The 11,945-nt window shown below is 41.7% G+C and overlaps 4 protein-coding genes across 4 annotated transcripts; 1 reads left to right on the top strand and 3 right to left on the bottom strand.

Moving 5' to 3' along the window:
- Positions 1-179: 179 nt before the first annotated feature.
- CSUI_004633 (vacuolar sorting receptor) lies at positions 180-3,644 on the bottom strand (the record flags this gene model as incomplete). Its single annotated transcript, XM_068064818.1, has 3 exons — positions 2,607-3,644; positions 1,626-1,764; positions 180-509 (listed from the first exon to the last, which is right to left on the bottom strand). Coding segments are annotated over exons 1-3 (738 nt in total), but the record flags the coding sequence as incomplete, so codon positions are not given.
- A 103-nt stretch (positions 3,645-3,747) lies between these two features.
- Positions 3,748-5,270, bottom strand: CSUI_004632 (uncharacterized protein). The gene has a single exon (XM_068064817.1). It carries the CDS (start codon positions 4,497-4,499, stop codon positions 4,407-4,409), a length of 93 nt encoding a protein of 30 aa, XP_067923208.1. The 5' UTR covers positions 4,500-5,270; the 3' UTR covers positions 3,748-4,406.
- A 21-nt stretch (positions 5,271-5,291) lies between these two features.
- On the top strand, positions 5,292-6,253 carry CSUI_004631 (uncharacterized protein). The gene has a single exon (XM_068064816.1). The coding sequence runs from the start codon at positions 5,494-5,496 to the stop codon at positions 5,713-5,715; it is 222 nt and encodes a 73-aa protein (XP_067923207.1). The 5' UTR covers positions 5,292-5,493; the 3' UTR covers positions 5,716-6,253.
- Positions 6,254-6,968: 715 nt separating this feature from the next.
- Positions 6,969-11,715, bottom strand: CSUI_004630 (uncharacterized protein; the record flags this gene model as incomplete). Its single annotated transcript, XM_068064815.1, has 4 exons — positions 6,969-8,498; positions 9,022-9,077; positions 9,935-10,100; positions 11,224-11,715. 4 exons carry the CDS (start codon positions 11,713-11,715, stop codon positions 8,226-8,228), a joined length of 987 nt encoding a protein of 328 aa, XP_067923206.1. The 3' UTR covers positions 6,969-8,225.
- Between the last annotated feature and the right edge of the window lie 230 nt (positions 11,716-11,945).

Here is an 11,945-nt window from a genome sequence, read left to right as displayed (position 1 = left end):
AAGCGTGATAGAAGCAGCCTCTGCCTTACTGAAGAATCTCCAAGAAAAGAATGAGAAAGAGATCTTTGAGAAAAGACAAGGATGACAAGAGAGATAAAGAGAGAAGAGTTCATCCTTAAGAAGAAGAAGGATAAGCGAGAGAGAGAGAGAAGAAAGAGCGAGTGAGTTATGTTACCTTGACTATCACCAGGGTCGTTCCAGAAATCGATAACGACCGGCCATTGGTTAGGAATTCTCCATTCCATCTCGAGTAGAACTGGCTCTTTCTCGCCCCCCTCAAGGATAGTCGTTACAATGGCTTCGCCGTCGTCTTTGGCTATGAGGACACTCGGGATGTGGATATCATGGCCTGTCCCGTCATCACTCATAATAACGTTGAACCGAATATAAGATCGGGGCCAGTCGGAGACCCCTCGATCGACAACTACTGCTGCATCTGCTCCACACTTCTCAGCTAGGCGGATCTTCGTTGCAAATGTACATACACCTCGATCGAGAAACACGATCGCCTGAAGAGAAAGAAAGAAAGAGAGAGAGAAGCAAAAGGAGAAGAGAGAAGGACAGGGGGAAAGAAAAGAGAAACGCTTCATATATGTGGAAGCATACACGATCGTATACATGGGGAAAGATACAGACGACCTGCCATTGCTACTGTATGAGAAGGAGAAGGAAAGAAAGAAAGAGAAATCCGAATGGAGACAGAGACATGCAAAGACAGCTTGTATGGACAAGAAAGAGAAAGAAAGAAAGAAACTCTTCTGTCTCTGATTGAGCCGACGGCGGCAAGGCATGTTTTAGCTGGGGGACATCTAGACTGAATAAATAGAACCACATGCATACCCAACCTATCTACCTCAACTAGGAAAGTCTCTATCTGCCTATCTAGCGCTGTTGATCCATCTACCTATCTTTGATCTATCTTTAATGTATGTACGTAGATGTATGCGTGTGAGTGTGGGTTCTCCCGATGACGTGTGGTGTCTCCAAGTGGATCTGTCCCTCTGTCTCCTACACTTACACAGCCACATACCAACATAAAGTTTCACATCATATCGATCTACCTGTACACATATCTCTATCTATCTATATCGATCTCCCTGTACACATATCTCTATCTATCTATATCGATCTACCTGTACACATATCTCTATCTATCTCTATCGATCTACCTGTACACGTATCTCTATCTATCTATAGCTAGCTACCTGTACACATATCTCTATCTATCTATCTATCTATAGCAACCCGATACGCAGCCCTTCGTCGATCCAGACACATGTCTCGTGCACATGTAGACACTCCTATACACATACATCTACGAGCACATACAAATATATATATATATATATACACTAGATATGTGTATATATATTCATACAGATAGACGAAATATATATATATATATACATATATGGTAGTATGAGGTGTATATACGCCTAGCCTGAAAGCAAGATAGTTGAGTTGAAGAGACAACGTTTGACACTTTCCTAAATAGAGAGAGAGAGACTTTTACTTTGTGCTTTCTCTCATTATAATGAGAGAAAGCAAGAGGAAGAAGCAGAAGAGAAAGAAGTTAAGAGACAAGCTATTCGAGAAGAAGAAGAAGATCGGCAGATTCTCCTTACATTACTCAGTCCCCCCGCTTTTTCTGTTTGCTTCCATGCCTCTATGTCGTTCTTGATCTTCTCACAGTATTCAGGTGTACAGTGACCTCCAGCCCTCCCTCCTTCTCTTGCTGGATCTTCCACATAAAAGCCCTTACCTCTGCACACACCAAAAAGAGATATAAAAGAAAGAAAGAGTGCGAAAGAAAGAAAGAGTGAGAAAGAAAGAAAGAGTGAGAAAGAAAGAAAGACGATACATAACTAGGAAATCGTTTTACAGCAGTGCTGTGCCATCCATACACTCGCTTCTTCGCTTTCTTACACCTACTTGTACATCTAGATAGATATGTAGATAGATAGATATAGATGGATATATGTGCAAGTGGGTATAAAGATTCAGTAGGCACCTCTCTGTGTGTGTCTGTGTAGAAGCCCTCAGATGATATTTACCTATCTATCCTTCTGCCTTTAACCCATCTATCTATCTATCTATCTTTATCTCTCTATCTATCTTTAATCTATCTCTATGTAGGGTTGCCTAGGCTTGTATGTATATATGGCTACACAATAGTGTGTCTGTATGGAGACAAGTTCATCTTATCGACTGACTTAACTAGAGTGAAGTAACGAATGAAGAGAAAGGGGGATAGCTACTCCATACTCGTGCACGCTGTCATACATATAGACATACGTATAGAGAGATGTATAGGCGAGACAACTGTAGTGACTCCCTCGTTATATATATATATATATACACCCGTGCATACACATAGACTGATTGCTCTATGCCTTTTTAGTGGCCCTAGTCTTCATTTCTGTCCCTGTATCTATGAATACATACCTAGGGTGTATCTACAGTCTCATACAGCAGGTGTATAGACACCCCACACATAAAACTCCCGTCCCGTTACACATCTTTCTTTCTTTCTATCTTTCGTTTCTTTCTCACTCTTTCGTTTCATTCTCACTCTTTCTTTCTTCTACTTTTCAGGTATTTCTTACCGTAATATAGTTCCATAGGCGGGGGTGCCGAATGAGGCAGTTGACCCGAGGAGGACCTCCCCTGTCTCTTCAGAAATAGCGCCGCTTAGCCTTAGCTTTTCTATCAAACTCTTTGGAGATTGGATTCTTATTTGACACAAGACTTTCTGAAGAGAAACTTCCGCTTTATCAGAAAGAAAAAGAAAGAAAAGACCGACACACAAGAGATGAGAAAAGAAGCTCCTACGAAAAAGACCAGAGGAAGACAAACGATACTGCTGTCTCATCATGGTGAAGAAGAAAGAAGAAAGAAAGAAAGAAAGAAAAGAAGAGAGATGGGAGTTGATAGGTTTGTTCCTGATAGTAATGAACCTCGTGATGTGGGAGAGATCCTCGAGTGGCACGGAGGGTTGCTTTCTTGCTCCTTCAAAGTGACTTTGTTCAGGTGTATATACACCTGAAAGTGAGAGGAACTCTATATCTGTGGAAAAGAAGGTGTTAATGAAGAGGAGAAAGAGAAGAAGAAGAAGAGGGCGGTCGGCTGCTTGACGCGAAGAAGAAGAAAGTTATATCTATCTAAGTTGATAAGAAGAGAGGGGGAGGAAAGGCGAAGAAGGAGAAAGAAAAAGAAGAAAAAGAGAAAGGGAGAAAAGATAGACAAGAGGCTAGGACCACAGAGATTGCCGTGTTTGCATCTCTTCCGGAAGTCTCGAGAGAAGAAGAGAAAGAAAGAAGACCACGTCAAATCTGATATGAAGAAAATGAAAGAGACTAGACTGCTTGGGATGTCTGCAACTCTCTCATGTAAAGACTAAGAAAGAGTGAGAAAGAAAGATTGAGAAAGAAAGAGTGGGATCGTTTGAAGGGGTGCATCGCCTGGAAATGAAGAGAGCTGAGGAAGGAAAAGAAAGAAAGAGAGAAAGAAAGAGAAATCTTGCTCTTCATGAAAAAGAAGAAGAAGGAAAAGAGGAAAAGAGTAAACCGCTTTCTCGCGAGCTATCTTCTTTCAGGAGAACACTTTCTTCGTTTCTCTTCATTCTCTCCTTTGCGATCTCTCTCTCTCTCTGGGGAGGAACAAAAGAGAAGAGAAAAATATCTACATGTATATAGACACATATATAGATATATAAATAAATAAATATATATGAATATATATATAAATCTCCTCCTACTCTTCAATGCTCTCTCTTCTTTGACTTGGCGAGATGCAGCGATGCGCACCAATGAATTAAACTCTTCGCTTATCTATCAGAGATTTTCTTTCTTTCTTCTTCTTCTCCTCCCTCCTTCCATCCTAGTCTTTACACACTCTTCGCCTTCTCTCAGCGACAATCTATCTGTCTCTCTCTTTCTTTCTTTCTTTCCTTCTTTCTTTCTTTCTCTCTCTCTCTTATAGTCGTTATGAAAAAAGAAAAAGTCGCCTCTTCTTCTTCTTCCTCCTCTTCTTCTTCCTCTTCTTTCTTTCTTTCTCTCTCTTGTCTGTGTATTCCTTTTCACGAAGATAGACGTCTCTTTCTTACAGAAATGTCTCTAAAGCTCCTCTTTCTTCAGTTCTGTTACGTCTTAGACTATGGTCAAGGAAGAGAGGGGAGGGCGTTAAGACAGAAATGGAAGAAAAGTGTCTTTACTCCACTGTCGAGCCTCTCTTACAAGAAATGGAGCTTCCCCTACCTAGCTAGCTAGCTGGCTAGCTCGATGTCCACCTCACTTGTCAGACGCAAGTATTCATCGATGTCTACACACGTTCTCTCCTAAATTTCTCTGAATGGATACACATACATATATAGATATATATAGATATACACACCCCTATATACCTAGCTACATGAGGAAGGAGACAAGAGAGAAGGTTTGAGAAGCTGAGTGGAGAAGAGACGGGAATTTTAAGAAGAAAGAAAGACCCAAAGCACACATTCCCTGCCTTCTTCTATAGAGGGAAGATTGTCTGAAAGAGATGTGTGTGAGGAGGAATAGAGAAAGAAGAAAAGAAGACGAAGAAGAAAGGAAGACTGCCTGTCGTTCTTGTTCTCCTTCTTTCCCTCAAAGAGAAGAAAATGATAAAGAAGAAGGGAAAGAAAGAAAGAAAGAGAATTTCCTGGAGAGGAGACGAACAAGAAAAAGAGAAGAAAAGACTGTGGAGTGGAACGGAGAGAAAATGGAGGACAAGCGGCGAAGAGAAAGATGACAAAAAAGAAGAAAAGGAAGAGAGGGATAGAGGAGAAGAGCGTGATAGATCAATACGAAGAGGCAGGGAAGAAGAAAAGGAGAGACGAGAAAGAAAGGAAGATAGAATGGATGTGTTCTGTGTAGAGACAAAGAAGGAGAGAGAGAAAGAGAAGCAAATAAATGAATTCCTTACGAAATCTACCGTCCTTTAAAGTAAATCGGAGAGAAATGACTTGGAGAAAGAAGAGACGATGATAGAACGATTAGACGAAGAAGAAGATCAAGAAGAAAAAGAAAAAGAAACGAGGAGAAGTCTGACGTCTGGCAAGTCAGAGGAGAAAAGAGAAAAAGTCAACCGCGACCACCACCGTCTGGGACTTCCCGGTTCGGTTTCTCTCTCTTTCTTTTTCTTTCGTTCTTCTTCTTTTTTTCTTTTACTTGCCTCTTCTTTCCTCCTTTCCTTTTCACAGAGAGGAAGAAGAAGAAGAGAGAAAAGGAGAAAAGACAGATTGGTCTATCTATCTATCTATCTACTTGACGAACACAAGATGAAAAGTTCCATCCAAGAAAGGGAAGGGCGGAGTCAAACCACACATTCACATGCGAACGCCCATCTTCTCTTCTCTTTCTTTCTTTATCTCTTTCTTTCTTACTTCCTTTCTCACTCTTTCTTTCCCACTCTTTCTTTCCACTTGTCTTTTCATTTTTCTTCACGGACTTAGACTTTAAGAGAGAAATTAGAATGATTCGTCGCCGTGTTGGGTCACCTCTCTCTTGTGTTTCCTTCCCACTCTCCTCACTTCCTATCCTTTCTTTCTTTCTCGCTCTCTCTCAATTCCTTTCTTTTTCTCTCTCTTTCTGCTTCCTCTCTTCCTCTATTTCTCTCTTTCTCAAGTTGTTTTACTTCCTGCCTCTTTCTCTTTTCACCCTGCAGATTGAGAGAATTCGCAGGGAGGCATCGTAAGTCTTCTCCGTCCCCACGAAAATGACTACAGAGAGATAGGCTCCCCCGCCCCCCCTGGTCGAAGAAGGCAAGAAATTAGGAACGTTTGGCGAGTCCAACGAACAGGCGTGGGAGAAAGAAGGAAAGATTTACAAGAGGAGTGAGGAAAGCCAAGACAGTCGAAAGAGGAGCTATCATAGCGACAATAGGAGAAGAAGAATTAGGGCTAGAGGTGAGCTCGGCATTCGATTGGGAAGAGAAATGAGAATTAGAAGAGGAAAGGGATAACGAGATCTCTTTGCTACGATGACGAAAGAATCCTGCCTGCACTTTCATAGGAATAGATAGGAGTCATAGGAAGAGATAAGAGTCAGTAGTAGTAGTAGTATGAGTATGAGTAGCCTCACTTCTCTCGAGGTGCCATACATATCTGCATGTGTAATAGAAAGATAATAGACTTGAGAGAGATTCTATACATCGATAGATTCGATGTATGAAAGAAGGAGACGGCGGAAGGGAAGACTCGCTCTTTCTTTCTTTGTAATTCTCTCTCTCCCAAATACATGTGCTATTTTCCTTCCTTTCTTAATCTTGAATAGAGAGGTCACTCATGTGTGCATGCACTCGCTAAGACTTGCTTATTTTTCTTATCGAGAAGAAGTCGATCTTTCTTTCTTACCATTCATCATGGCCATAGTATGGCTAGCGGCGAGGAGAATACAAAAAGTGCTTGCCTCAAAACGTTAATCCAGTCTTGCCTCTTCTCTTCTGGCTTTGATAGAGAGAAGAAAGGCAATTCTCCCCCTTCCATTAAGGAAAGCTCTTGCAACTTCCAACGTATGAAATAAGTATGCAAACTGAGCTAAGAGAAGGGTGGAAGACAGATTTCCTTGGAGGAACGGATCCATTGGAAATAGGTACGTGCTTTGCTAGGTGTTTACTTTTTAGAGGAGAGGAAACCTCCTTTATGTCTCCATGAGGGTTCACAGCTGACTGACGATAATTAGCCATCGTGTCTACTCCACCCATACACCACAGATCTAGCTCAGCCAGTCCCCAGCTAGCCGTGTCTACTCCATCCATCCTAAGTCAGCCATTCTCACCCGTGAAGAGCTAGGCAGAAAGAACCCTTGAAAAGAGAAGGAAAGTTTCTTTAAAAAGCTAAAAGAAGACAATTAACACGTTTCAGAACGCCACGTCATATCATAGCAAGGTCGTTCATCTTTTCTCATAGAGAGAAAGAAAGAAACATAAAGTGTAATTGATATAAACATGATCGGCATCTACAGGCGTCTATCTCTGTGTCTTCTCTCCTTTTTTCCTCTCAAATCGTGCCCGTCGACAACTAGCTGAAAAAGACACCCTCCATGATGCCTAGACACGCTACCTAGACACCATGCATGGGTGCCGCAGCTCTATCCACTCGAACAGCGGGGGGGAAGCCTATACCCATGCAAGACAAAGAATCTTCAGAAAGAAAAGAGAAGACGAAGAAGAAGAGAAGGAAACGGACGGAAAAGGAGCTCCTTGAGAATCTTCAGAAAGAAAAAGTAGTGGGGGCAGTAGCTGTATAAGAGTCTTCTTAAGCTCCGACCGATAATAGATCAGAATAGATACACAAATAGAGAGGTATAACACGATGGCAATGAAAAAGACCTCCCTCACGATAGAGATAGATAGATAATACGATCGCCACAGGCTTTCTTTCTTCCAGAGCTCGACCGACAGACTTTCTTTTCGTTCTCTCTATAGAAAGACACATGAAAAGATACCCTTCTTTACAAAGATTGAATACTCTACTTCATCCTTTCCTTATCTCGCTTTCGCTTGACGTCTTAGCAACGATAGACAAGAATCGTCGGAAGATCAACACAGGGCGGAAGCAGAAATACACCTTATCAACTAGACACACATATCAGCGCCAACCCACACCAGGATAGCTAGCTAGCTAGACATGGGGGGGAAAGTCCCAATAGCTAGCTAGATGCCAAGCAAGAAGCTGTATGAGCTGATCCAATAGAGTACCGACCCCCACACCACCGTGGGTAGAGGAAAGGAGAAAGACAGAGAGAGAGAGAGACAAGAATAGGAGGAGATAAACATCTTCTCCCTGAGAGAAGAGGAAGACGAAGAAAAGAATGATGAGAGAAAATCTCCCTATCACTGGTTCGGATAAGTTCCCCGAGCTGCTTGAATCTACTATTAAATGGATTGTAAAGCACAGAGAAATACAGACGTACAGCTAGAAGAAAAAGAAGAAGAGAGAGAGAACTCATTCGAATGCCTTCCTTGTGTAAGGATACGAAAAAGCGAAAGAAAGACGCGAGAAAGAGTCAAGGAGGACTAGGGCTCTTCTTCTTTCTCCGGTTCTTCTTCTTCTTCTTTTGTCTCGTCTCCTTGTGATACTAGATGTGTAGAGAATGGTGACGAGGTCGCATGCGACAACCTTCAGAATCTCTCTATCTTCTCGTCTCTTCTTCCCCTCCCCCCCCCTCTAATTCTCTCACCTTTTCTTTCTTTTTATCTTTCATTCATTTACTTTTCTCTCTCTTGGTCTTTCTTCCAGACAAAAGGAAGAAGTGCCTCTTCTTCTTCTTTTTCGAAACAGAGGCTGTAGAGAAAGGTTGCTTCTTATATGCTTCCTGCTTCTTCTTTCTCGTCTTATCCTCTCGATTCTGAGAGAGATGTCTATCAGGGGCGTAAGAAGAGGTTCTTCTTCTTCCTCTTCTCCTCGTGAGAGACAAGAGACGACTACGCTGGAGGAGACACCTTCGACGATGAGACAACTGCATGACGTAGACGCCCTGTACACATACATACATACATATTCATACATAGCACACAAACCACGCACTCCTACACTTCACATCGAGAAGGAAGGATACACATAACTATATAGTTAAACATATATATACTCTCCATATACACATCTATTCTCTATCTGTAGACGTCTACGTCAACGCATATTAAATGACTGAAATACATACACCGACAGACCCTCTCCCCTACTCCTAGTACGGCCACCGCCTTCACACACGACAAATCCTCCCCCATCTATCTAATCTAATCGAATCCAAATCTATCTATCTTTAATCTATCTTTAATTTACCTATCTTCGATGAATCTCTAGTCTATCTATCTTTGATCTATCTGTCTATCTTTGATCAAGATCTATCTATCTTTGAGAAGTGTCAGAGGACGTTTATGAGAAGTGAAGATCGTCCATCTATCTTTGCTTGACACCTCAGAACTTGGAGAGTTGAGAGAAAAAGAAAGAAGAAGAAGAAAGGGAAGGTGTGTATTTCGTTCTTTTCTTCTCGTTCTCACATGGTCGCAAGAGAAGGCGACTAGATCCTCATCACTCACTACATGCCACGACCACCCTAAAAGAAAAAAGAAGAAAAGAAGAGAAAGATATAAGAGAAGTAGATACAGAAGAGAAGAAATGCTCTTATCACGGCGTACTTGCCACTCGTCTAACGCAATGAGACAAAAGAAAGAAGAAAAGAAAGACATCCATCCACTTCTTTCTTTCTTTCTTTCGTTCTTTTTTTCTTTCTCGTTCTCTATCTTTCTCCGTCTTTAGCTCACGATCGAATGTTCTTTCTTTGCTTCGTGCACCTTCTTCTTTCTCTACAGACGCCTAACTCAGTAATGAATGCGTTTCTTCTCGCCTCTTCTCTTCTCGTCGATCCGTTTAAGCTAGATACAAGCCAAAGTCTCCTCCAAATGCGTCTCAATCTCCATATAGCCTTCAGAACACATCTCTTTCTCTTTCTTTCTTTGTCTGTGTATCTATCACTCCTTTCTCTTTCTCTCGACCACACACTTCTCAGGAAAGCACAGAACTCCCAGAAAAATAAAAGAAACCCCTCCCTCTCTCTCTCCGCCACTCACACGCACAATCTCTCTCTCCATATATATATATATGTATATATATATGTATATATATCCACCTATACATATATACCTATACAGACACAGACAGGCCTACACCTTCGTACAGCCAGACATCTCTCTCTCTCTATATATATATATACATACATACCCCCCCCACACATGCATCTCTCTAAACAGATAAATACACATACACTTATTTATATAACTAGGAAAGAGAGAGAATAAAAGAGAGAGAGAGAAAGTGAATGACGGGAGAAATGAAGAGAGTGTTGAAACGAGAGAAGAGAAGAGAAGAAAGGAGAGAGAAGAGAAGAGAAGAGAAGAAAGGAGAGAAACTCACCGAGATAGAAAGTAGCAGGCCGGCAATCGAAGGTTTGCAGAGGCGAAGTGAATCCAAATTTCCACAGAAGCAGTTTCGAATCTTCGCCGCTTAAAGAGAGAAGGAGATCGTCTCCCCGATTCGTATCGACCGCTACGATGGTATACACATGCCCTATCAATGTATACTACCCGCAACGACAAGAAAAAGAAAAAGACAAGATTCGCTACTTATCACAACACATAGACAGAGAGAAAGACACGCGATAACTCCGCATATCATCTTACACATACATCCATGTATATATATATATAGTATCGAAAGATATATATATAGATAGATAGATATATAGATACATATGGAGAGCTACGCCTTCGGAGATAAGAAGAGTCGTGGTAGGAAGAAGCTTTTAGATAGCTCTATATCCATATTACACATACAGATGACTGTACATCTAGCTGAATCTAGATAGACAACTATAGCTACCCGATGTGTGAGGTGTCTACGCAGGTAGATGCATGGCGGAAGTTTCATTTAAGACACTTAGAGCGAGAGCCCTTACCTACCGTCAAAATATAGAGAGATAAATAGGCACAAGCATGCAGTAGACATACATACACCGCAGAAAGAATACATCAGAGGTCGGGCTTTTCATATCGAAGGTAAAGCTGAGCTAAAGATAGAAAAGAGAAAGCGTCCGATCCTCTTTCACACTTTCTCTCTGAACTCGGTAGATAGAGAGATAGATATCTATATAGATAGATATACAAAGATATACACATATATATAGACATCTCTCTTACTCTGTATCTTTCTAAGTGTACGTCTCTCTATGTAGAGGGGGGTTATTTGATCTGGAGGAGTGCTTGTCTGTGTGTCTTGTGTCTCTGTCTCCTATGTCGGGCTCATCGCAGCGAAGAAGCACTTGACACGAAAGTAGCCATACATACACACACGCATCCCTGCAGAGAAATCTACGAGCATGTAGAGATATGTATGTATGACTACCATGTATGTATAGCCAGTATGTATGTATGTATATGTAGAAACACGTATGGATATGTATCATAACGTATGTATGAAGATGCATGCACGAATGTATACAAAAGAACATGTATGGACCTGTGCTTGTAGGTATATATCGAGAAGTGTACATTTACCTTCTCGAGAGTTGTGTGTCTTTCTGGAGATAGAGACCTTACACAAGAAAGAGAGAGGAAGGAACTCCTCGGGAACGAAGAAATTACTTTCAAGACCACCCGAGAAGTAAGAGAAAAGAACTCGAAAAAGAAGAAGAAGAAGAGACTTACCGAAGGTTTCTTTTTGTCGGGTGTAACTACAGGTGGTTGCGGTAGATCAAATCCATCGTCATCGCATACACCGCAATCTCCATCCAGATCGCAGAGCTCTTCAGCATCCCATTCCCCAGACACATTCTTCTTTTCTTCCTCTTCTTCTTCTTCTTCTTTTCTCTCCTTCTCTTCTTTCCCAACTCTTTCTCTTTTGAACGAGGAGGAGGAAGAAGAAGAAGCAGGAGCTTCATCTTTGTGAGAAACGGGCGCTTGCTTTTTCTTCTTCTTCTGTCTTCTTCTCTCGAGCGTCTCCGTTCGGCGTCTTTGTGTATATTCATAGATTTCCTTTGTTGCGTCATAGAGCACAATACAGTTTCCGTAGCTCCCTTCACAGACAAGGAGAAACGAGTCTCGATAGATGCGAGCCAAGGAAAAGTACCTCGGAGCTTCTCTCTTATAAACGACAAATCGATAAAGGATATTCTTACGGCTAGCTGACCAGCTGTACATACACCCCAACACCAAGAGACACAGGGATCAGAGGACACACACATGAAAACGAAACAGAAAGGGACTGCCTCACCCGTAGGTAAAGACACATGCAATCCACCGCATAGAGAAAGACTGCGCTTTGGAGGTGACAGACAGAAAATAGCAGATCTCGGCGACCAGAGCACCTCAGAGCGAGATCTTTGGTGCGATAGGCTCTAAATAACAAAATAGGAGTTTCTATGACCCCG

Source organism: Cystoisospora suis (genome assembly GCF_002600585.1).
Source record: "Cystoisospora suis strain Wien I chromosome Unknown contig_2184, whole genome shotgun sequence".
NCBI lineage: Eukaryota > Apicomplexa > Conoidasida > Eucoccidiorida > Sarcocystidae > Cystoisospora > Cystoisospora suis.
This window is presented reverse-complemented; position numbering and strand designations above follow the sequence as displayed.